The sequence below is a fragment of the Leucoraja erinacea genome, chromosome 1, assembly GCF_028641065.1.
Source record: "Leucoraja erinacea ecotype New England chromosome 1, Leri_hhj_1, whole genome shotgun sequence".
NCBI classification, from domain to species: domain Eukaryota; kingdom Metazoa; phylum Chordata; class Chondrichthyes; order Rajiformes; family Rajidae; genus Leucoraja; species Leucoraja erinaceus.
In genome coordinates this window covers 72,370,235-72,397,298 of record NC_073377.1, presented here as the reverse complement: position 1 = coordinate 72,397,298, position 27,064 = coordinate 72,370,235, and the positions used below count along the sequence as shown (strand labels likewise).

The following is a 27,064-nucleotide window of genomic DNA, read 5'->3' as shown; positions in this document are numbered from 1 at the left end:
AAGTCCTAATCCCTGAGTTTTTATCTGAAAGTAAGTTGGAAGAGACCACTGTGATTGAAACACAAAGTTCAGTTAGTACAGACAAAGAAACAGATTCCTCTGGTCAAAGTCAGGGTACTAAAACAGAGCCAAACAAGCCAACAGTTGAGTCAACACCTAAACCTGTAACACCTGTTACTGTTAGACGATCAGGCAGGATCCGTAAACCAGTAGTCAGATTAGGTTTGTAAGATAAGTAACTCACTGTATAAGTAAAACAAAAATGTGTAGATATGTAAAATAAATATATTATGTTTATCATTTAAGATTTCATAAACACTGTTTTAAATCAAGTATCACAACAAAATTGTACTTAGATTTAATATTTTAAAAAAGGAGAGCAGTGTAATGTATTCATACATATTCATGTATATGTTAATGAGTTAGTGTTCAATATAAGCAGGGAATGTTAGGTAATAAATTTCTCTCTCGTGATCCAGGCAACCTGGGTGTAAGTTGTTATTCATTCTGCCGTACGAAATATAACACTTATAAAATGGCAATGGTTTCTGAAAGAGATTGTAAAATTCTGACCCTAACCCAATCTGAAAGGACGCCTTGGTTACAACAGATTTTGTCCACTATAACTGCAATTCATTACAAAGAGCTCCATAATAACAAAGATAGTCTGTAATAATTCACATAACAAATTTACATTACATTACTGGTCAGAGGTTTACAATAACAATTCATCATCATGGTCTTGTCTCCAATTACAAAATCAATTGTGCCAATTTTCCCAACTTGCATGCATCCCATAGGTTCAACCTTTTGATATTGTCAAAGGTTTTACTGAAGTCCATGTAAACTTCTTCAATCACAGTGCCAAGTTTTACAAAGTTTGATCTTTGTTTCTAGATATAATAATACTGAAGCATTTCTTCTGAGATTTCAACCTTAAATTGATTTTCTTCAGCAGCCCAGGGGCTTCCTTGAGGCTATTTGACAATTTTTATCCATACTTTTATCTATTTAAAGTATATTACAAGGCTGAATAATCCAATCAGGGACTCACTCTATGTTCAGAGGCATGAATTGCAGGAAGATAATGCTTAAAAATTTATGATCTAAAAATCTTTTTTTTTAAAAAGCTATTAGACATTGGGCCATTTATAACAAATAACACTTCAAAGCAAGCTTCAGCAAATTTACAGCATCATTAGAGTATTTTCATTGTCATTATGCTCCTCACTTTGTAACCATTAGCAGGCATTACATGACAATAAACCAGTAATAACGTCTTATTTTGTGTGATTTTCATATTCTTGGATTCACCCAAACCCAAATTAACGTTCAACACCTGCACACATCCATTGATCCTGAGGTGATATAATGCACTGTGTAAATCATTTGGGAAAATGGAGTCACATGTTATTTTAAGCATCAATAGCCCAAGGGCAAGCTAAATATGCAATGATAGATTATCAATGAGACAAAATATGATTTGCAAGCTTGAATAGTCAGCTGCTTCAATCAACTGAAACCTTGTATTACTTGGGAAAATATTGAATGTCACAATACCAAAAAGTATAAAAGGCAAAAATAGGTCATATCAGCCTTCAAATATGATCCTATATTTAAATAGTTAATGGTGGATCTTCCAGAATCAGAATCATACAGCATGGGAACAGTCTCTTTGGCCCAACCTATCCATGCCAAGATACCCCATCTAAGATACTAATCGGCTCATGTTTGTCCCAATATCCCTCCAAACCTTTCCAATCCATTTATATGTACAAATGTGTTTTAAATTTTGTTATTGTACCTGCCTCAGCTATTTCCTCTAGTAACTTGTTCCATATACTGTACCTTTTACCCTCTGGGTGGAAAAAGTTAACCCTCAGATTCCAATTAAGTCTTTCTCTTCTCACCTTGTCCTCCTGTTCTTGATTCTCCTTCCCTAGATAAAAATACTATGCATTCATCCTATCTATTCCTCTCGTGATTTTATACACCTCTGTAAAATGACCACTCAGTCTTCTGCACTCCAGGGAATAAAGTCTTAGCTTGCCAACCTCTCCTTATAGGTTTGGCCCACAAGTTCTGGCAACATCTTCATACATCCTCTGCACTCTTTCCAGCTTAATGGCTTCTTTCCTACAGCAGGTTGACCAAAATTGAACATAATACTCCAAATGCAGCCCCACCAATGCCTTGCGCAACTGGAACATGTCAACCCAACTTCTATACTCAGTTCTCTGACTGATGAATACCAGCATGCCAAAGGCCTTCTTCACCACCTTGCAAACCTGCACCAAGGAATTGCAAACAACACTCTCCAAGCCCCTGCTGTTCACTGAATAGGTCCTCGCCTGGTTTGACTACCCAAAATGCAAAATCTCACACTTATTCGAATTAAACTAATTCTGCTATTCCTCAGACCACTTGTCCAGCTGATCAAGGTCCCACTTCTTGATAACCATTTTCACTACCTATGATGATACAACCGATTTTACTGCCCTCATCAAACATTCTCATCCACATTATTAATGGGTAATGGGTCCAGCACCAATACCTGAGGCACATCACTAGTTACACGTCTCCAGTCTGAAAAACAACCTTCCAGCACCAGCCTCAGCTGCCTACCATGACGCCAATTCTGTATCCAGTTGGCTAGCTCTGCCTGGATCCCATGAGATATGACCTTCCAGAGAAGTCTATTCTGAACAATTCCCAGAGTATCTAAAAATATAATCCTTAAATGTTGTTAACCAAATATACACAGCCCTGGTGTAAAGAAAATCCAGAGATTCCCATCCACAGCATAAAGAAAATTATCATCTAAATCTGAAACCATTATCCTGAAACTATGCCCCCCACGATGAGAACGGGTACAAGCTTTTTGTTCTTTTTAATGCATTCACGAGGCAGAAACACAATGTATTGCACACTCTGTGTGTCGCATTTCAATGTGTCATATTGGCCTGTGTTTTCATGGGAACAAAAGCATACATTGAATAATATGTCTTTTGGAAACCAGAGAAAGAAAATGGGTGGTGGCTATGTGGAACCAGCTGCCAGAGGAGGTATTTGAAGCAGGTACTGTAACACCATTTAAAATACATAGATAGGAAAGGTTTACAGGGATCAGAGCCAAACTCAGGCAAATGGAACAAGCTTAGAAGGGGCACCATGCTCGGGTTGGGCCGAATGGACTGTTTCTATGATGTATGACTATGGCTCTAAACGGCTCTATGACTCTAAACCCATTTGCGTTTGGATACACCTGCAGAAATGTTCTCATATTAAATACTGGAAGAACGATAGCACTTAGCAACAGACCCTTTTATCGAGTTTGTTTCAGAGCCGCTGTCAGCTTTCTCCCACTAATAACATTAACTTGTTTATAATAGCAAAGTTTAAAACTTAAAAACAAAGAAAACATGGGCACAATATTTGTCATCCTCCTTTCCTTTGGCACCACACATATATTTTCTAAGATCTCAACAATTGTAGACAGAATTTTGCAATTCCAATGCCACATCCATCAGTAGCTTTGAATATATCCCATTTATCTCCCAATAAAGAGATTCATTCATTCATTAGATAGGGTGAATTATCCACTTTCAATAGGGTGATTTCACGAAAGGTCACTGGAGCGTAGATCTGCACCCACGTGACCGAAAATCTCAAGTGGAGGACATGCTAGACATCCGGTACATGTTAATGGATGGGAAAACACGCACTTTCCCACCCGTTAAAAACATAGAAAACGGCCAGGTTTTGATCTGCAATTTATTGTGCCAGTCGGGGTGACCGTGAGGCACAGCTACCTAGATTTACAGTCAAAAAAAAAGATAGAAACTAAGGTAAATTAAAGAGGGAGCTGAAGGTGCCAATCCAGCGGAAGTGAACAGCGGACATTTGCCGTGGAGATTTAAAGGTCCAAAATATCGGGAATTATCGCGTTTGCTCGCTGAATTTCGTCAAAAGCAAGTCAATAATGCCTTACTTTTGATGAAATTCAGCAAGCAAACGCGATAATTCCCGATATTTTGGACCTTTAAATCTCCACGGCAAATGTCCGCTGTTCACTTACGCTGGATTGGCACCTTCAGCTCCCTCTTTAATTTACCTTAGTTTCTATCTTTTTTTTTGACTGTAAATCTAGGTAGCTGTGCCTCACGGTCACTCCGACTGGCACAATAAATTGCAGATCAAAACCTGGCCGTTTTCTATGTTTTTAACGGGTGGGAAAGTGCGTGTTTTCCCATCCACTAACATGTACCGGATGTCTAGCATGTCCTCCACTTGAGATTTTCGGTCAAGTGGGTGCGGATCTACGCTCCAGTGACCTTTCGTGAAATCACCCTATACCAAATACACAGTTCCACATAGTAGCATCTATGTTTAACCTTTTCTTTTTTAAGTCCTTTTATGTACTAAATAGCAATGCAAAGTACTTAGCTGCTACACCTTCTGACTTTGCTACAAACCTTTTTATGTCAACGCAGTGAGCCGCTCAAAAATCTCTGGATAACCTATTTAAATTGGTCAATGAATTCTCATACTTCACCAGACCTTTCTTATTTCTATCTTCACTTAATATATTCTGTACTTTATATCAAATGTAGTAGTAATTACACTTTTATTTTGCACAGTTCTGATAGAAAGAAGCTCTCTAGCTTTACAAAGTTTGAAACCAGTTAAAAGAAAGTATGTCAAAGATTTGACCAACTTACTGGAAGTTAAAGGTTATCACGTTTCATGGATTATGTTTTTTGTCTATCTTGAATTACCACTAATTAAGGCATCCAAAAGCAGGTGGACTTCAGATGATATGGAGACATACATGTATAAACATGATAACTCATTAGACAAGTTAATCATGGGTAAACGTCACCTCTAGCTTCAACATCACTGATGTTGCAATATTCTATTCTTGTCTTTAGTTCCAATAAACATCCACATTTGAAAAAAACGACAATTTTATCTACATGCATCATTTACGAAGGCAAAATTATTATCAATTTATTAATGTCCTGTTCTTCATCAAAATTCTTAGAAATAGGTTATTAATAGAACATTATTCCCTGTCGCACTGATCCAAGTTTAAGATTGCAGATGGTATTTCCGACATTTGGTGTATTTTCAACGCGGTGGCGCAGTGGTAGAGTTATTGCCTCTTTCCTCCCACACTCCAAAGACGTACAGGTATGTAGGTTAATTGGCTTAGTATAGGTGTAGATTGTCCCGAGTGTGTGTAGGATAGGGTTAATGTGCAGGGATCATTGGTCACTGCGGACTCGGTGGGCCGAAGGGCCTGTTTCCACGCTGTATTTCTGAAGTAAAGTAACATCATCATTTCAGAGCATGACAAATACCAAGTGAAGGATACATGCTTTTTAGAGTCTTTGCTATCACTGCTGTTGTATCCATCATTCTCAAATCAGTGACCTTAAGGAATGTCAAGAGATCATGGTGCGCAAATACGACCTTCATTAACAACACAACATACTTGGGAACTTCATTAACTATACATAGCACATACAAGTTTAATTCACCGGAGGCTAGGTCTGCTTCTAACTGCAGGCCTCAGCACAGCCTTTGATCCAGATTAGAGCTGAATGTGAACAGAAGAGCGAGCAATTGTGTTTGACGTCAAGCTATCATTCTAAATTAAATATGTAGACTGTGGGGGAGGGGTAGATGTGATTAAAATTTGAAATAAATATTTAGCTGAAGATGCACCCTCTACAATGGTAGATGGGTATAATTGTTCAAAGCTAATCATCTTTGTTTCACATATCGCAAAACTGGTGTTCATACTCTCAGTGCCAGTTTGATGCTATTAAATAATTGTGACAAATTGCTCACCAAACTCTTCATCATCCACAAGACTCAAATAAAGACAAAGATAAAATAATAACCAGTTGGCTAGGTTGATGCAGCTGCAAATACATTCAAGTGGCTTCATATCAAACTGGTTAAAACAGTTTGACTGCTGGGTGCAGTCACTTGATTTAGTGGCCACTAATAGCACATTGAGGCTAAAATATAGAAAGTTGAATAAATATACCGCACAACTCACCAGGTTTCTAATGATAGCACCCATGAATGTACTTCAAGAAGGAAAAACAAAATCAAAGAAGCAACACAAAGAAAAAACTGGCTGGCACCAATCTGCCTTCAACATTCTCTCTGGCAGAGAATTCTGGACATCCCTACCATACATTTCACCCCGAGAAAGAATGGAAAAGTTCAAGGGAAAAAAGAAGCAGCTCCACTTCTTTTCAATGTAATTAAAATAGATAATATAAGGCACCAAATCTGCATGACTTTCCTCAGGAGAGGAAAAAGATAAAATATCAATGTGTACACCGTGGCCACCGTAGGAACTGATGGGTTTTTTCCTCAGCTACAGATTGTTAACTGATGAGTTCCAAAATATTTCCGTTCAAAAGAGAGATAGAAAGCAGAACAGAGAACTGAACATCATGGGGAAAATGTCGTTCTTATGAAAGATGTTGAGCAGGAGATTACAACAGCCAGTCAGTCAACATGGTTTTGTGAAAGGGAAACTGTTTGACCAATTTATTGGAGTTCTTTGAAGTAACATATGCAATGGATAAAAATGAACCAGTTAATATACAAAACCTAGATTTAAAAGAGGCATTTAATACGGTGTCATTCAAAGGTGTTATTGCAGGGAAACAAACATGGCCTAAAAGGCAAATCATTGGTATGGGTAGATTATTGGTCGGCTATCAGGATATGGCAAGCATAAATCCATCCTTTTCTGATCGGCAAGATGGCACCAAAGGACAGGATACTAAATTTGCAGATGACATTAAGATAACTGGCCAACAATATTGCAGGGAGAAAATAGCAGATGCAAAGGGATACAGATTGTTAAAAGATTGGGAAAAAACTAGGTAATTAAGGTACACATGAAATTATTATTTATCCAGGAAAATCATAAAAGTAGGTAATGGTAATCATATTGTTTGGTGAGTGCGAGACTTGTGTGTCTGAGTATAAGATTTGCATATAAGGTTAGACAGGTTAGAATCATTTCCACGGGAAATTTAGAAGTGTGAGGGCAACTTGACTGAAGCATCAAAGATCCCAAGGGATCTTGGCAGGGTGGATATAGAGGGAATGCTTCCACCTTTGGAAAAATCTAGGAGACACTTTAACAATACGTGTTTGCCCATTTGAGGCAGATATGAGACAATTTTTTTAGCTTTAGTTTAATTTAGTTATACAGCATGGAAACAGGCCCGTTGGCCCACAGAGTCCACACCAGCCATCAATCACCCGTTCACAAGTTGTATGTTATTCCACTTTCTCATCCACTCTCTGCACATTAGGGGTAATTTACAATGGTCAATTAACCTACAAACCCACACATCCTTGGGATGTGAGAGGAAATCAGTACCCGGAAGAAACATAGGTGGTCATAGGGAGAAGGTGCAAACCCACACAGTTAGCTCCCGAGGGCCGGATGGAACCTGGGTCTCTGGAGCTGTCAGGCGGCAGCTCCCCCAGCTCCACCACTATGCCGTTCTTTCAGAGTCATCTGTCTGTAGAAGCTGCTTCCAGTATTCTTTGAGGAAGCAAGTCTTTGAATACGTTTAAGGCAGAGGAAGCTTGAAATTTGATAGGCGAGGAGATGATTGTATATCGTAGAAACACAAGATAGTGGAGTTAAAGAGACAGTCAAATCAGCTCTGATCTCATGCAATGGTGAAGCAGATTTAAGAATTCTCAGTCTAATCCCATTCCTCATTCATATCATTGTGTAACCAATTTACATTCATGGGATAACAAAACATGTGCATAATTTGCAGTTCATTCTTTATGTTTTAAACAAACAACATGAGCAACAAAGCCTGGAAAAAAAAGAGGCAGTTGTGTACACTTTCACAACTACAAAATCACCTTTCCTGCTGATGCAGTTTTCTGGACAAAACCACCCAGCCATCCAATCTCAAATGAAAAGTTTAACATTCGAAGTACATAAAATTATTTTGATCCAACTCTCTGAGCTAGAACACCACGCAGAAATCCTTTCCCTTTTGGTTCGTTTAAGAGATGAGAAAGCACAATTTACTTTGACAACACAAAACTCTTTAAAACTGATCACTCACCGCCCATTGTCACGGCCAACACCCCACACCCGAATGCTCACAATTGGCTGAGAATGCAGGACAGTGCGATCCATGGGGTCAATTAGATCCAGCATGTTATTTTCCAGGATGAGGTACATATCCTTACCCTGAAATTCAATAAAAAGATGAATTGTAAGCACCTACCTTAATACAAAGATGCTTTAGCTTCAAATTCCTACTAACGTACTAGTTGATTTGAAATTACAAACTAAAGAAGCTGTTGGAAAATCAGTCAACCAACTCCCCCAAAAACCTAGGAGCATTCAGCAGGTCAGGGGGCACATGTGGAAAGAGAAGTTGTGTTTGAACTAAAAACTCAATTCTTATCATAAAGGTAGACAAAAATGCTGGAGAAACTCAGCGGGTGAGGCAGCATCTATGGAGCGAAGGAAATAGGCGCCGTTTTGGGTCGTCGCTCCATAGATGCCCTCACCCGCTGAGCTTCTCCAGCATTTTTGACTACCTTCGATTTTCCAGCGTCTGCAGTTCCTTCTTAAACTCTTATCACAAACCCTGCCTGACCTGTTGCCTGTTTTTACTTCTGATTTCCAGCATCTGCAGTTTCTTTTCTGATTTTCGACTCTAAAGCCCGGTTCACTTCTTGCAGGCACCACTAAAAATTTCCCCGGAATGGAAATGTCAAATACTAGAGCATAGCTTTAAGATGAGGTGGGTGGGGGAGGGTTTGGTAGGCTAAAGGAGATTTACATGATAAGCTTCTTTTTTTTTAAACACACACACACACACACATCGTGAAAACAGATATGATAATGGATTTTAAGAGGCATTTTGGTGGACACAAATTGAGGGACATAGACCACCTCAGTCAGATGTGCAGTTTAAATTGGTTTTGTGATGGACGCAGACATTGTGGGCCATGGGTCTTGCTCCCATGCTATACTATGTTTTTTTGGATTGCAATCTACTGTCTGTATTCTGTGAGCTGATACATCTTGACAACTATTTACTCCCAGTGAATGCTAGAAAGGGAGGGAATGTCTGTGAACTGCAACTATGACGTTTTTATGGTCAAATTAAAAATCTCTACTAAAAACCAAGTGAACTAAAGGTGGTACGGTGGCACAGCGGTAGAGTTTCCACCTTACAGCGCCAGAGACCCAGGTTCAATCCCGACTACGGGTGCTGTCTGTACATAGTTTGTACGTTCTCCCCGTGGGTTTTTAAAACACTGGTTTTCTCCCACACTCCAAAGATGTGCAGCTTTGTACACGAATTGGCTTGCTATATTGTTAAATTGCCCCCAAGTGGGTGTAGGATAGTGTTAGTGGGCATGGATCACTGCTTGGCATGGACTTATTAGGCAGAAAGCCCTATTCCACGCTGTATCTCTAAACTAAACTAAACCATTGAGACCTGTACCTTGATTCTGTCATGAAACAGAAACATGTGCAAAATTCACAGGGCAGGAATGGTAGGCCTCTGGGTAGTGTTGTAGAGCAGAGGGATCCAGGAGTACAGGTGCATGGTTCCTTGAAGGTCGAGTTGCAGGTAGATCAGGTGGTCAAAAAGGCTTTTGGCACTAGCCTTCATCAGTCAGAGTATTGAATATAGAAGTTAGGAGGTCATGTTGCAGTTGTATAAGATGTTGATGAGACCATATTTAGAATATTCAGTTCTGGGCACCATGTTATAGGAAAGATATTGTCAAGCTTGAAAGGGTTCAGAAAATATTTACGAGGATGTTGCCAGGACTAGAGGGTGTGAGCTATCGGGAGAGGTTGAGTAGGCTGGGTCTCTTTTCCATGGAGCGCAGGAGGATGAGGGGAGATCTTATAGAGGTATACAAAATCATGAGAGGAATAGATCAGGTAGATGCACAGAGTCCTTTGCCCAGATAGGGGAATCGAGGACCAGAGGACATAGGTTCAAGGTGAAGGGGAAAATAGTTAATAGGAATCCGAAGGGTAACCTTTTCACACAAAGGGTGGTGGATGTATAGAACAAGCTGCCAGATGAGAGGTAGTTGAGGCTGGGACTATCCCATTGTTTAAGAAACAGTTAGACAGGTACATGTATAGGACAGGCTTGGAGGGATATGGCCCAAGCACAGGCAAGTGGGACTAGTGAAGCTCGGACATTGGTGGCCTGTGTGGGTGAGTTGGGCTGAAGGGCCTGTTTCATAGCAAAAGGATTTGAGTATAGGAGCAGGGAGGTTCTACTGCAGTTGCACAGGGTCTTGGTGAGGCCACACCTGGAGTATTGCATACAGTTTTGGTCTCTTAATACATTTTTGCCATAGAGGGAGTACAGAGAAGGTTCACCAGACTGATTCCTGGGATGTTAGGACTTTCATATGAAGAAAGACTGGAGAGACTCGGCTTGTACTCGCTAGAATTTAGAAGATTGAGGTGGGACCTTATAGAAACTTACAAAATTCTTAAGGGGTTACAAAATTCTTAAGAACAGGCTAGATGCAGGAAGATTGTTCCCAATGTTCGGGAAGTCCAGAACAAGGGGTTACAGTTTAAGGATAAGGGGGAAATCTTTTAGGACCGAGATGAGGAAAATATTTTTCACACAGAGAGTGGTGAATCTCTGGAATTCTCTGCCACAGAAGGTAGTTGAGGCCAGTTCATTGGCTATATTTAAGAGGGAGTTAGTTGTAGCCCTTGTGGCTAAAGGGATCAGGGGGTATGGAGAGAAGGCAGGTACAGGATACTGAGTTGGATGATCAGCCATGACCATATTGAATGGCGGTGCAGGCTCGAAGGACCGACAGGCCTACCTACTCCTGCTCCTAATTTTTATGTTTTCTATGTTTCCACACGGTATCATTCTATGACTATCTCTATGACTCTATGGCAGGGAAATATGCTTTAAAAAATCCTGAAATAGAAAAGTAAAATAAATTTGAACAATTGAAATGAGAAATAATGAGATACGGGCTGACAAATTAGTGATGAATGACATTCAAACTCCACCTGCACATTTTATGGGGCCATTTATCCATATTGATCTTGTCAAATTAGTTTTTTTTGTTATTCATTCAAAGTTTGTAGGTTTTGAGGGCCGAGCCAGCATTTAATTGCCCATCACATATTGCCTTGAGAGGGAAGCAGTGAACCGTCTTCTTGAGCTGCTACAGTCCCTGAGTATGGGTTAGGTTTCCCCCAGACTCATTTATTTAAAGAAAGGGTTTCACTGCTCAATAAACCAATCCAGCCCTCCTATTCTCCTTCTTCCTTTTTGATAGTCCCAAAATTACAACTCCACAATTAGGTTTTGCATCATTAAATTACTTATTTCTGGCTCAGCATACACATCCTCCCAGGGTTATTAACATCCAACTTAAGGCCAGCTGATACAGATACAAAAGAGTGTTGAGGAAACCAGTGGGTTGGATTTGCTGGCTGCTGCAGCCATCTTCTCTGCTGGTTGGGAATGGGGCGTTTCCACGTCCTTTCTTCCCCCATTCACATTTGACATTTCTACCTTGGGAGAAAGGATCTGACTGTGTGTCCACCCTATCTCAGCTCACGTTTTATACACTTCCATCAGGTCTCCCCTCAGCCTCAGATGTTCCAGGCAAAGCATTCCAAGTTTGTCCAACCTCTCCCTATAGCTAATACTCTCTAATCTCAGCAGCATCCTGGTGAATCTCTTCTGCGCCCTCTCTAAAGCCTCCACATACTTCCTGGAATGTGATGACCAGAACTGCACACAGTACTCAAAATGTGGCCTAACCAATGTGCACTGCTTAACCCCACAGTAATCAGGAATGATAGTAACTCTCCCTTACCTCTCCCCAAATCCCAACGGTATCCCTGATGTCATTTTTGCAGTAGGAGAGCTGTCGAATGCAGTTGTTCACAGCGACGCTGCTCTTTCCAGGTGCCAGGTCTTCCTCTGCCATTTCCACCCATCCCAGGGAACGCACAGCAAAACACTGCCATTTAAAACAATTGGGAAACGATTAATATAACATTGTAATCTTCCAGCAACACAATTAAAATTGACTTGGTCTCAGCACCATCTGCTTTTTTGAACAAAATTATTTTATTTTTAATCAACCAGTTTGTATTTAAAGAGTTCCTTTCGTCAGCTTCGACGAAGAGTTGGTACAGGCTCAAACTGGGAAAACTAACCATCAATGAAGGCAATCTGACATCTGTAAATAAACCAAATACTTAAGCTCTCACAGATCCCGAATAAAGCATAATCATGAAGGGTACATTTGTAGATGGCAACTGACTGAGGAAATATAACGTTTTACAGTTGAAAATAAATATTTAGCAATCAATTTGAGAAAGAATATTTCTTAGTACTGCATGTGAAACCTTCTATTATTGAAATCAATAAACTATCACACCTACCCAACAAATACAACAACAATTATACAGGAGAATTCTACATTTCTCTATTTAAAATAGGACTGCGGACAGAATGTTCTGAAGCTTAGTAATCCTTTGCTCAATTTCATTTCCTTGGTTGGATACAGCTGAAGGCTGGGCAGGTATATGGGCACGTTTGTCCCTCTAAAATTAGGATTTGTAAAGAGCAGACTTTTCTTCACCAGTTTTCACTACAACCCCTGATTGAAAACATCAGCCAAGAATTACTCATCAGCTGAAAATTGCCCACAGTAGGTGAATCGAGGACCAGAGGACATAGGTTTAAGGTGAAGGGGAAAAGATTTAATAGGAATGCACCCACCACCCTTTTCATACAAAGGGTGGTGGGTACATGGAACAAGGTGCCAGAGAAGGTAGTTGAGGAAGGGACTATCCCAACATTTAGAAAACAGTTAGGCAGGTAAATGGACAGGACAGGTTTGGAGGGATATTGACCAAATGCCGACAGGTGGGACTAGTGTAGCTGGAACATGTTGGCCAGTGTGGGGGAAGTTGGGCCGAAGGGCCTGTTTCCACACTGTATCTCTCAATGACTCTATAAGGGTCGTCAACCATCTGATTTCACATTTATAATCCAGTTTTAGTGTCACGTAATTGCAGAGACAACAAATCTGCTAAACAAAATTCTAAAGGTGAATGCACCCTAATTTCAAAGAACTACTGAAACAAACTGCACTTATTGTCACTTTAAAGATGAATCCAAACTATGATATAAACTGCTTCAACATCGGAGCTGTGGTTCATAGAGCTTCCAGTGCGGGCGGCGCTGACTTCAACGTCGCGGAGATCTGGGGCCCTTTGCCGAGGGCCGCCAGCGTTGAATCTCCGACCAGCGCGGCCTGTGGACTTTGGGAGCCGTGGACTCCGGTAAGAGGTGGCCGATTCGGATGTCCAAGCCGTTGAGGATGTCCTCAAGTCCCGACGTCGGATTTCCATCACCCCGGCGAGCGGACCTGAACATCGGACCCCCCAAAGCAGCGACAGTGGGGGGTTCGGGAGCCCCCCCCCGACCACGGGAGGACAACAGAGGAGGATGACTGGATTTTGGAGCCTTCCCTCACAGTGGTAAACTTTGATCCCGCTGTGCGGGGATGTCTGTGTTAAAGACTATCGTGTTCTTTGCTCTTTATTATTCGTATGACTATATGGCGACCACACATTTCACTGTACCAATTGGTACATGTGACAAATAAATGTATCTTGTATGTACCTTGTTTCTTGTAAAACCTGTATACAAGCACACTCTGGGATTATATGATACTGCCATCACATGGCTAGATTTTGCTATAGCAGGACTTCAAAGCACCTAGATTTTGTTACACTTGTCCTGGTACTTACCATATTTAAAACAATATTTGCCCACAGAAATAGTCATAGTGCAAGCTGATAATAGCCCCGCAAGGGATTCATAGTGCCTGGGATCTAATGCGCAGGTTAATTATAGCGTTATCTCATTAACTAAAATGATTTCAAGATTGGGAAGTACATACACAAGGGTTTGAAATAAAGAGGATGATTTCACTGTAAAACTAGAAGCATTGAGAAATAATGAAGACTGGATTTAATGAAGTCAGAAGGGAAAATTGAAAAAAATTAAACTTTGTGAAGGAACAGGACAATATTTGTATTTCTTTACAGAACCAGATGCTGATTGGCACAAATAACTACTGCTGTAAAGTTAATTGCCCTAATAACCTAATGTCCAAATATAAATGGTGTGTTTAAGTTTGGATCTGACCCGTGAATTAAGCAACCACAATATTGTACACATAACAATGAGAGGCAGGCAGAGAATTGTCATTTTCTAACGTCAGTGGCATTGCAGCAACTCTTGAATATTGCCATTTAACTACGGACTGCTTCTTGCTTCAATTAACTGACACATATGAACAGTAACAGGAGAAGGTCTTGTAAATGTTCACACCTTTTCTGTCCTTCATTGGGATCATGGGCCATTTGTGACTTAGATCCATACAGCTATGAAATAATAATATTTTTATATATTAATAAGTTGAATTTCTGAACGCCACATTTTTATCTACCTGCTTGAATTAATGATACATGTGAAATATAATGCTTCCATTAAAGTGCTACCTTTTTTGTCAAATTTGGCTACATGGCTTTCTGTCCCAACAACCAAGGTCATTCAGCAAAAGCATTGAGATAATTGGGTCAGGCTGTAGTTCAAGAGCATGAGAGTGACCTCATCTTACATAATTCTGCAGTGGTTGCAGAAGAATCTAACCAGCAAATTAAGCTTTTCTGTGTATAGTGTGTATCTGTTTATCAGTATTTGTAGCGTGCGATTACAGTGTAACAACACCGGGCCTTATTAGCCTCACCATGATATTAAAACCAAATTGAGGCCCAAAACTTAACAAGTTTGAAAATATTTCAGTCCACAAATGACTCTATTTTAATTTTATTTCAATCTCAAGCAAAATTACCACATTGAATGATTCTTTAAGTTACGACTCATTCGTATGTTTGAGGTTCAGAATTCAAAGTCAACGTCATTTAAAACACACACACGGTACACAGGAAAAAAAACCTTAATTTACTGGTTAAATTCTTCTCCAGCCGCAGCAGAATTATGCAAGATGAAGCTACTCTCAAGCTCCTGAACTCCAGTCTGACTCAACTCTCTCAATACATTCACTGAAACAGCACAGTCAGTTAGTTTTATTTAGTAGACTACTGACCTCCACAAAATAGGGAAGATAATAATAATGTTGGGTGAATAGCTACTTTCCCAATAATGTGTGGGTACTGTTAAACCCTGCCAGGATAAATAAAGATTTGGGACCAGCTGACTTTGAATAAATCAGATGTTCAGTGGCATACATGAACTACCATAATCCAAAGCTTAAATTTGATTATCTACTCAGGTTTTAAAGTATATTACCAACGATCATATTCAAACTCAATGTTGGAGTAAACAGTTGGATGGATGGATGCCCCAGGTTTCACTCTAAGTGATTAAAATTCAGTCATGGAACAATTTTTCTTACAAAAGACGCTCCATGGTTTGTGCACACAATTTAATGTCAAATCTTGCACCATACAATGGCACTGAATAACAGGTATAATAATATGGTACAAATTCTTTTCACTTAAGTCTGCTTGAAATTTTAGAGCAGAGTCTCACTTGTTCATCTCTGCAGTTTAAATTCAAAACTTGTTCATCATCTATATGAAGATTCTTGAATAAGAATTAAAAAGCCCCAACATATTTTGAGCCTGTGAACCAGAAAAAAATGAAACTTATTTAAAACTAAAGAACTAGTTCATGCAGAGAAGGAATGCCTATGAGAGAAAACTAAAGATAATAAGCCGACAGAGTGGCTTGATAATGCAACATGTTTTTGATACATTAACTTTACAAGATGTTAGGGCTGACATTGTGCTGTAAATCTATTATTTAAACTAAGCATCACGGTGCTAGTCTCTGCAATAAAAGATTTTCTTTCGCACAATAGCACTTAAGCAAAATAATGTATTATTTATTAAAAGTCAAATTTTGCCCGAGAATTTGTATTCATTGAGTTGGTAATACAGCTCCCACACACAATGCTACTTTTTAAAATGATTTCAAAGCTTCTTTTTAACAAAGCATTTGGTAGCCATTGTGTTTCTAAAGGTAATAATTAATTTCCAAGGAAAAAAGCTACAGATATTCTTTCAGACGCCCGACTAAATAAGTCATATGCCATGATTAGTTAAGATTTTTTTTTGTGTTCAGTTTTTTTGTGTGGCCAGAATTATGGGCATTTTTGTGTCAGTGACAATAGTTTCCAGGTCATCGAGTCTTGCATTGTGGAAACAGGCTCTCCGGCCCAACTTGTCCACACCTCATTGCCTTCAATCCCTCGATCTTTCAAATATTTATCAATCAACACCTTGAATACTTCTAATAATTTGGCCTCCATCACCCTCGGATGCACAGAAATCCAGAGATGTACTACCTTCCAAGGCATTTTTAGAAATAAGATGAGGTGCTAGTAATTTAATGTCCCCTTGATGTAGGCTCGGCCACCAGTGAAACGTCTCAACATAAACCCAGTCAAAACTCAGCAATATTATATACCTTTGAATAGCATCTACTCTCGATCTTCGATGCTCCAAGACGCACGGGGATAGATTGTTTACCCCAATTTGACAGGGCAACCCTCTCCTCCAAAGAATTCATCCGACAACTCTCTTTTGAACCAGAAGATCTGGGGTTAGAAGCTGCTTTTGCTGAATGAGCAACACAGCAACAAAGCTTAACTTCACACCATGCTTGGCAGTGGGCAAAAGTCATGGACATTTTGGGCCAATAAATACTTGGCCATTAAACCTGACAGTTTTTTTCATGGACATTTCCATTGACTTCTTTTCCAAAGTAAGATGGGTTTTTTTGTATCTAGTGGGGAGAATAAGAATTGAATCTTTCCATCAGATCTAAATTCATGGACACAACCTTAGTAAAAGGGGGAACATTTTGCAGTGATCAGAATCATTTCCCAGATACCTAAATTTTCCTCAGAATCTTTGTCAGATTTAGTATAAAGATGCACCTATTTTTGTCACCGAATGTATCTCAGCAATCACCAGTCTTAAATTACAAATTAATTTGTAACATCTGCGGTCATTACATATCTTCAAAATAACTTAAAATTAGATTTATTGCAGTGTAACATTAAAAATAATTAAAATATAGTTGTTATTTTGTAAAATGCAGTTGAAATCATAAATATAATATATAAAATATACACACATGAAACATTAACAGCCTTGTGCACATTGGAAGAAATCACTTCTGGCATTTTCTTTTAAAGTAAAAGGCACTCAAGCTGAATTGATAAATGTGTTGCATTATTTAGCTGTAATACCTTTCCAATGCAGCAAATGCATTTTAGATGTTCGGCACTCAGCCAAATATCATTGCAGCTATTTTAGCAACTCACTGCGGGCCTCGACAGCTAGCACTTTGGCCCATTAGACCAAGAGCTAGCACCTACCCTCAACAGTCTGTGATGTTCAAAAATGATTCAAATTTTTAGTCTCACTTTTGTCCTAATCTCATAGCTACCACTACTTAACTCTGGGCAGCAAGAGAAATAAACAATAACGAATGACCCATGTCTCTCAATACTTTTACTTGCATTAAAAAGTTAACACTAATCCGTCTATATTTATACTTGCAGCTCTATAGCTGTCATATATAGCCACTTGGATCCAGTACCTTCATTCTCACTCAATATTACATTTATGGCTCAAATCACCTAGGTTTAACGTTGTGACTCAATGTTTATGTATTCAGTAAGAGAATAGTGAATTGTAATAATAGTTTTTAAATTATATTTTTTAGAGATACAGTGCGGAAACAGGCCCTACGGCCCACCGAGTCAGTGATCCCCGCACATTAAGGCTGCCCTACACACACTAGGGACAATTATACATTTTTATATTTATACAATTATACCAAGCCACAACACTGTACGTCTTTGGAGTGTGGGAGGAAACCGAAGATCTCATATAAAACCAACATAGGTCACGGGGAAAACGTACAAACTCCGTACAGACAGCACCCGTAGTCAGAATCGAACAAGTGTCTCCTGCACTGTAAGGCAGTACCTCTACCACTACGCTACCGTGCCGCCCCTTCTTGAGATCTAAATATTCACATCTTCTGTGTATGTATATCCCTGATGAACCAGCTGAAATGGGGCATAGAAAATGACATGGAAAAACTCTTAAAATTACAGTGCTCTCTGTAATGTTTGGGACAAAGTCCCATCATTTATTTATTTGCCTCTGTACTCCACAATTTAAGATTTGTAATGAAAAAAAAATCATATGTGGTTAAAGTGCACATTGTCAGATTTTATTAAAGGGTATTTTTATACATTTTGGTTTGATCATGTAGAAATTACAGCTGTGTTTATACATAGTCCTCCCATTTCAGGGCACCATAATGTTTGGGACACATGGTTCACAGGTGTTTGTAATTGCTCAGGTGTGTTTAATTGCCTCCTTAATGAATGAATAAGTTTATTGGCCACGTATGAACACACACACACAAGTAATTTGCCTTGGTGCTCCGTTCACAAGTAACAACACGACAAACAGTAAACAGTTAAGAATAAAACATAAAACATTAATACAGTTAATAATAAAAGATGATAGTTTAACCATGTGAATGAAATAAAATACCAGAGCAAAATGATGCTACAGGCTTTTGGTTATTGAGTAGAGCTACTGCTCGAGGAAAAAAGCTGTTTTTATGTCTGGCTGTGACGGCTTTGACTGTCCAGAGTTGCCTTCCAGGGAAGTGATTCAAAGAGTTTGTGCCCAGGGTGAGAGGGGTCAGATATGATCTTACCCGCTCGCTTCCTGGCCCTTGCAGTGTACAGTTCATCAATAGGGGGGGGGGGGGGGGGGGGGGGGATGGCTGCAGCCAACAACCTTCTCAGCTGAACAAACGTTTCGCTGCAGCCTACGGATGTCGTGCTTGGTGGCTGAGCCAAACCAGACCATGATGGAGAAGGTGAGGACAGACTCTACGGTGGCAGAATAAAACTGGACCATCATTGCCTGTGGCAGATTGTGTTTCCTCAGCTGCCGCAAGAAGTACATCCTCTGTTGGGCCTTTTTGACTGTGGAATCGAAGGTAGCCCCCCCATATAAGGTCCGTGAAGATGATGGTTCCAAGGAACTTAAAATACTCCACAGATGTGACTGTGGTGGTGTTGATGGTGAGTGGGGTGAGGGAAGGGGGAGTTCTCCTAAAGTCTACAATCAATTCCACAATCTTAAGAGCATTGAGCTCCAGGTTGTTGCAACAGGACGTCAGCTGTGACACTTCCTGTCTGTAGGCAGATTCCTCCCCATCCTGGGTCAGTCCAATCAGGGTTGTGTCATCCGCAAATTTGAGAAGCTTGACAGAGGAGTGAGTGGAGATGCAGTCATTGGTGTAGAGAGAGTAGAGGAGAGGAGAGAGTACGCAGCCTTGCGATGCTCCTATGCTGATGGTCTGCAGGCCCAAGATGTGCTTTCCCAGCCTCACATGCTGCTTCCTGTCTGTCTGGAAGTTGTTGTTCCACTGACAGAGGGGTTCAGGCACAGTCAACTGGGAGAGTTTAGAGTGTAATAGCTGTGGCAAAATGGTGTTGAATGCAGAGCTAAAATCCACACACAAAATCCTCGCATAGGTCCCCTGGCGGTCTAGGTGCTGGAGGATGATGTGCAGGCCTAGGTTGACTGCGTCATCTACTGATCTATTGGCCCGGTATGCAAACTGCAGAGAGTCCAGCAGAAGGTTTGAGATATTTTTCAGCTGGGCCAGCACAGGTCTTTCAAGGGTCTTCATGACTTCAGAGGTCAGTGTGACAGGCCTGTAGTCATTAAGACTAGCAATCCTTGTCTTTTTGGATACAGGGACAATAGTGGAGACTTTGAAGCAGGCAGGGACAGTGCAAGTTTGCAGGGACTGGATGAACATGTCTGTGTAGTCTGCAAGGCCGGATCTACGCATAAGCTTGAAAAGCTTAAGCTTAAAGGCCTCGAGATCTAGGGGGGCCTCGCAGAGCCAGATTTACCACTAGGCTTCATAGGCTGAAGTCTAGGGACTCGAAATCTAGGGGGCCTCGGGCCAAGGCAGGACACCCGCCATTCAACTCTGGGTGGGCCCCCCTCTCTATCTCTCTCTGTCTGTCAATTTCCATCTCCGCCCTCCATCCGTATCCATGTACGGGTCTCCGCTCGCTCCTCATCCACCAGCACGGCAGGCCGCCTTGCACATGCACACTGATACGGCCAGCACATCCTCCCACTGCACATGCGCACATCAACGGCCCGCACAACATCGGCAGCCCTGCTCATGCGCACTGCCACGGCAACTGGTCGGCGCTGGGCACTTTCTCCATCGCTTTGAATTGTGGGAGATCTGGCCGCCATTGCTGTCCGGTCGCCGCCTCGCCACGACCGCTGAAAACCAACACAGAATCACTCCCTGACCCTGGATCTGGAGTAACTCTTGCTTCTGGTTTCCTGGTCCTCCATAAATATTCTGAATGGAATTTAAACTGGAGGGCTTAACAATAACAGCCTTTTGCATTTTATCTGTTTATTTATTGTATATATATATATATGGTCTATGGTATATAAACACACTGAACTTTTATCTCCTGTTCTGGATTATGTTCACATATTGTGCTGCAGCAAGCAAGAATTTCATTGAACTATCTGGGACACATGACAATAAAACGCTCTTGATTCTTGACTTGAACTTAAGCAAAAAGCTGGAGTAACTCAACAGGTCAGACAGAATCTCTGGACAAAAGGAAAATATTACATTTTAGGTTGGGTCTGAAATAGGTTCCTGCACACCTTTGGCATGTGGAAGGAAACAAGAGCACCCGGAGAAAACCCATGCGATCAAAGGGAAAAGTTGAACACTCTATACAGACAGCACCCATATTCAGGATCAATTCCGGGTCTCTGGCATTTTTAGGCAGCAACTCTATGGCCAATGTACTGCCCCATAGTCGTGAACTTAATTAAAACATACAGTAGCTGTAAAGGGGGACATAGCGTCACTTGGAGATTTAAAACTGAAAATGGATAGTTTCTTTTTTTTTTTTAGTAACCAAAGTTATCAACTTATAATTTTTTGTGTGTTGGAAAATAAAATATAGTGGCACAGCTGGTAGACTTGCTGCCTCACACGCCAGAGATCTGTGTTCGATCCTGTTCTCGGGCACTGTCTGTGTTGAATTTGCACATTCTCCCTGCAAGCATGTGGGTTTCCTCCCATATCACAAAGATAAATTGGCTTTGTAGGTTAACTTGTCTGTAAAATTACCCCTAATGTGTAGGGAGTGGGTGAGGAAAGTGGGATAACAGAACTTGTGTGAATGGGTAGACAAAAATGCTGGAGAAACTCAGCGGTGAGGCAGCATCTATGGAGCAAAGGAATAGGCGATGTTTCGCGTCGAGACCCTTCTTCAGATTGATATCGGCGGGCGGGGGGAAAACTAAAAAGAAAGGAAGAGGCGGAGACAGTAGGCTGTGGGAGAGCTGGGAATGGGAGGGGAAGGAGAGAGAAAGCAAGGACTACCTGAAATTAGGGAAGCCAATGTTCATACCGCTGGGGTGTAAACTACCCAAGCAAATATGAGGTGCTGCTCCTCCAATATGCGGTGGGCCTCACTCTGGCCATGGAGGAGGCCCAGGAAAGAAAGGTCTGATTTGGAATGGGAAGGGGAGTTGAAGTGTTGAGCCACTCGGAGATCAGGTTGGTTATTGCAGAGAAACAACTCCAGGACTGTTTGGAGTCTGTAGACTGGGCAATGTTCAGGGACTCGGCAACAGACTTGAACAAATACGCCACAGTCGTTACAGACTTCATAAAGAAATGTGTGTAGGACTGCATCTCTACAAAAACCTTCTGAGTGTTTCCCAATCAGAAACCTTGGATGAACATTCTTCTGAAGACCAGACACCGGGCATTCATGTCTGATGATGCAATGGTCTACAAGAAGTCCAGATACGATTTTGGTAACCCTAACACATTCTTTTGTATCCTGTATAAAAATACAAAACTTCTGGACGGGAATATTCAATTCCATTTCTAAAACACACAAAATTCAATTGTAGTCAGATTCAAAATTAATACTATTAGGAATATCAGAGGGCTGCCCTAAGATAACGATATTCCAAAGACGCTTCCTTGACTACGGTTTAATAATTGCAAATAACTAACAGTTCCTACAGTGAAGATGTGGATCACAGAAATGACCGAGACGCTACATTTAGAAAAAATAAGGCTTGTTTTGTCTGACAAATCAGAAATGTTTTCCAAAATATGGTCTCCTTTCATTGAATTTCTTCAACAACAGAATGGTTGAACACAAATTAAAAACCGACGCTAGGGTTGGGTGTGGGAAGGGAAGTGGGATATATCTCCGCCTTTTTTTTTCACTTCTTTGTTAGTTCAGGGTTTTTTCTTCTTTCTTATTTGTATCTTTTTCGAAATTCTTTCTTTTCTTTTTCCTTTCTTATTCCTTTCCCTTCTTTCCTTTTTAATTTTTTCCGATTTCCTTATTAGTTTATAAAATGTTAAAACTGAAGCTGTACGAGAATTGTATAATTATTATGTTGATTACTTTCTCCTTGTACAATTGCTTCTATTAAAAAAAAATACGGCCAAAAGGGACTTCTGCTCCAAACTGGAGGACGAGACAGATGTTCGGCAGCTGTGGCAGGGCCTGAATGCAATCACCTCCTAAAAGGCGAAATCAGGAGGCAGCTTGAATGTCGGCGAAACATCACTCCCCGACGAGCTCAATGCGTTTTATGCACACTTTGATTGGGAGAATACTGATGTACCTTCCCGAGCCCCCATTTGCAGCGATGGTATTTCAGTCTCATTCAGAGGCCAACGTCAGGAAATCCTTCAGAGGGGTGAACCCTCGAAAAGTGCCTGGACCTGATGGTATACCCGGTCATGTTTTTAAAAACTTGTGCGGACCAACTGGCTGGAGTTTTTATGGACATTTTCAACCTCTCACTTCTGAGGTCTGAGGTTCCCACCTGCTTTAAAAGGGCATCAATTATACCAGTGCCCAAGAAAAGCAAGGTGATGTGTCTCAATGACTATCGACCAGTGGCACTAACGCCGGTGGGGGCGCTGCAAGCCGGCAGCCCTGCCAGCAGCGTGTCAGTTCTTTCTACTTCTTTTGTTTGTTTAGTATGTCCTAATGTGGGTTTTTAATGTTCCTTGGTGTGTCTTGTGTGGGGGGGATTACGGGGGAAACCGCTTTGGTCGCCTCCTCCACGGAGAGGCGACATTTTTCATGTCGCCTCCTCCGTGGCCTAACAGTAAGGATCGGTGCGGCCTTTCCCGGAGACATGCCCGGGGATTCAGCAGCGGGCGCAGCACGGACTCTCGGCGTGGAGCGGGCGAGCCCTCTCCGGGGCTCGCTGGAGGGGAGTGCTCCGTTCGCTGGCCCGCAGCAGCTTGAAGCCGCGGTCTGCAGAGCTCCGGCCGGCGTGGCGCCCGCAGCCTGGGATCCCTCGTTGGGGACCCGGGGAGAAGAAGCTCCGACTGCCGGCCCGCGGCCAACTTCTACCACGGGCACAGCGTGGACTTACCATCAGGAGCGGGGTCCCTTGCCGGGGATCCCTGGAGGGGAGCTTCGACTGCCGGCCCTGCAGTCTGTGGTGCTTCTGGCTGCGGCGCGAATTTTAAATCTCCGACCGGAGGCCTGCGGCCTACACCAACTTGAAGCCGCGATCTTCGGTGGGGGAGGGTTACCTGGACTTTTTACCTTGTCTGCACATCTGGACGCCCTCAGTGACGGCTGCGGAGGGTTGAGGTCCCGACCACGGGGGCAAATGGAGAAGGACTGGCCAATTTTTGTGCCTTCCACCACAGTGATGAATGCTGTGGTGGATGTTTGTGTTAAATGTTTAGTGTGTTTTTGTGTGTTCTTTTTCATTGTATCGCTGCTGGCAAATTAATTTCACTGTGATGACGAATGTGACAAATAAAACTGATTGTATTGATTGTTTTGTAACGTCTGTGGTGATGAAGTGCTTTGAGAGGTTGATCATGGTGCAAATCAACTACCTCTAAAAAAACTGGACTCACTGCAGTTCTCTTACCAGCACAACAGATCAACGGTGGATGCGATCTCGTTGGCCCTCCACTCCGCTCTGGACTACTTGGATAACAAAAACTCATATGTCAGGCTGTTATTCATTGATTACAGCTCGGCATTCAACACAATCATCCCCTCCAAGCTGGTTACCAAACTCGCAGAACTGGGTCTCTGCGCATCCCTCTGCAATTGGATCCTCGACTTCCTCATTCACAGACCACAGTCTGTTCGTATTGGTGGAAATGTGTCAGCCTCGATAACAATCAGCACGGGAGCACCTCAAAACTGCGTGCTCAGCCCCCTGCTGTACTCACTCTAGACTCATGACTGCGTAGCCGGTCATTGTGCGAACTCAATCATCAAGTTCACTGACGACACCACTGTTGTGGGCCGTATCACTGATGGGGGCGAGTCAGAGTATAGATGAGAGATCGAGCAACTGTCCATATGGTGCCAGCACAATAACCTGGCCCTCAACACCAGCAAAACCAAGGAACTGATTGTGGACTTTGGAAGGAGTAGGATGGGGACCCACAGTCCCGTTTATATCAATTGGTTGAAAGGGTCAAGAGCTTCAAATTCCTGGGCGTGCACATCTCTGAAGATCTTTCCTGGTCCGAGAACACTGATGCAATTATTAAGAAAGCACATCAGCGCCTCTACTTCCTGAGAAGTTCCCGGTGACAGGTGTTGGGGTTACAGCCGTTGGGTTCAAATTCAGCCACTCCCGCCCAGGGACGAGAGAACAGAGAACTGGCCGTTTCCAAAGTGGAAACATTGATTTTTTTAATTTCCCCACACAATTTTTTTTTCGAATTTTTTTTTTTGGGCGATTTTTTCTTGGGAAAATAAGGTGGGTGTGGTCGCACCCAGCGCACCCCCCCTTCGGACGGCCACGGTGTATATATTTATATAATGGTTACAGTTTGCCCAGAAGTACTTAAAAGAGCAACCACAGTTCTGGAAAACGGTCTTGTTGACAGATTAGACGAAGATTAATATATGGGAGTGATGGCAAGAGGGAAGGAACTGGCCAAGATCCAAAGATTACCATCTCATCTGTGAAACACGGTGGTGGGGGTGTTATGGCCTGGGCATGTATGGCTGCTGAAGGTACTGACTCACTTATCTTCATTGATGATACAACTGCTGATGGTAGTAGCATAATGAATTCTGAAGTGTATAGACGCATCCTGTCTGCTCAAGTTCAAACAACTGCCTCAAAACTCATTGGCCGGCAGTTCATTCTATAGCAAGACAATGATCCCAAACATACTGCTAAAGCAACAAAGGAATTTTTCAAAGCTAAAAATTGGTCAATTCTTGAGGGGCCAAGTCAATCACCTGATCTGAACCCAATTGAGCATGCCTTTAATATGCTAAAGAGAAAACTGAAGGGGAGTTGCCCCTAAAACAAGCATAAGCTAAAGATGGCTACAATACAGGCCTGGCAGAGCATCACCAGAGAAGACACCCAGCAGCTGGTGATGTCCATGAATCACAGACTTCAAGCAGTCATTGCATGCAAAGGATAAGCAATAAAATACTAAACATGACTACTTTCATTTACAATGACATTGCTGTGTCCTGAACATTAGGGTGCCCTGAAATGGGGGGACTGTGTATAAACACTGCTGTAATTTCTACATGGTGAAACCTAAATGTATAAAAATGGCCTTTAAGAAAATATAACAATGTGCACTTTTACCACATGTGATTTTTTCTATTACAAATCTCACATTGTGGAGTACAGAGGCAAATAAATAAATGATGATTTTTTTTGTCCCACACATTATGGAGTGCACTGTGTGACCTTAAGGCTCATGCAAAAGCCCTGCTCTCCATATTTACCTTTTTTCCCTCCCCCAGCAGCTTTCCTCCAAGGATATCCATATTGGTGACCTGTCGACATATTCTTTCTTAGTAAATCCTTTAATTATTCCCAAAATATTCTACCTCATGTCCGAGAAGGACAATGGAATCAGATTCCTTGAATGAAATATAGGAGTTGAGCAGTTTATTTTTATATAAGCAGTTTTCATCAGCAGTATGATACATACATTTAGTATTGTCTTAATTGGATAAATGATCATTTGTTAAAGGTCACACTGCCCAGTCCATCGTGGGTTCTGATCTCCCCATCATCAAAGGGATTTACAGGTGTCGAAGCCTCAAAAAGCGAGCCAGCTTCAAGAGAGACCCACACCACCCTGGCCACACACTCATTTCACCCCTGCCATTGGGAAGAAGGTACAGGAGCCTGAAAAATGTAACATCCAGGTTAAGGAACAGCTTGTTCCCTATAGCCATCAGGTTATTAAATACTGCAATCTCCAATAAGGTCTGAACTGCATAGACTATTATTGCACTATTGTTGTTTACTTGTTTTTCATGTGTACGTAACTGCGCATGTGTGTGTGTGTGTGTGTGTGTGTGTGTGTGTGTGTGTGTGTACACACACTGACACTTTTTTCACATTTATTATATTGTTTACAGTGCACTATGTTTACATATTCTGTTCCGTTGTTGCAAGTAAGAATTTTATTGTGCTATCTGGGACACATGACAATAAAACACTATTGACTCTTAAATTGGCATGGTGGTGTAGCGGTAGAGTCGCTGCCTTACAGTGCCAGAGACCCAGGTTCGATCCCGACTACTTGTGCTATCTGTATGGAGGGTATACGTTCTCCCTGTGACCGTATGGGTTTTCTCCGGATTCCTCCAACACTCCAAAGACGTACAGGTTTGTGGGTTAATTGGCTTTGGTAGAATGTAAATTATCCAGAATGTGTCGCACAGTGCTAGTGCCAGGGATTGCTGGTCAGCCTGGACTTGGTGGGTCGAAGGGCCTATTTCCACACTGTACCTAAACAAAAAGTTGGTTAAA

The 27,064-nt window shown here is 41.6% G+C and overlaps 1 protein-coding gene across 6 annotated transcripts in view; it reads right to left on the bottom strand.

The window, feature by feature from the left end:
- apbb2b (amyloid beta (A4) precursor protein-binding, family B, member 2b) overlaps positions 1–27,064 on the bottom strand; it is a 276,260-nt gene that overhangs the window by 84,323 nt on the left and 164,873 nt on the right. For all 6 annotated transcript variants that reach the window (XM_055637131.1, XM_055637100.1, XM_055637109.1 and 3 more), the window contains exons 9-10: positions 11,914–12,060; positions 8,133–8,260 (exon numbers count right to left, since the gene is read on the bottom strand). In XM_055637131.1, the coding sequence (XP_055493106.1) occupies positions 8,133–8,260; positions 11,914–12,060 (275 nt within the window). The remainder of the gene's footprint in view (positions 1–8,132; positions 8,261–11,913; positions 12,061–27,064) is intronic.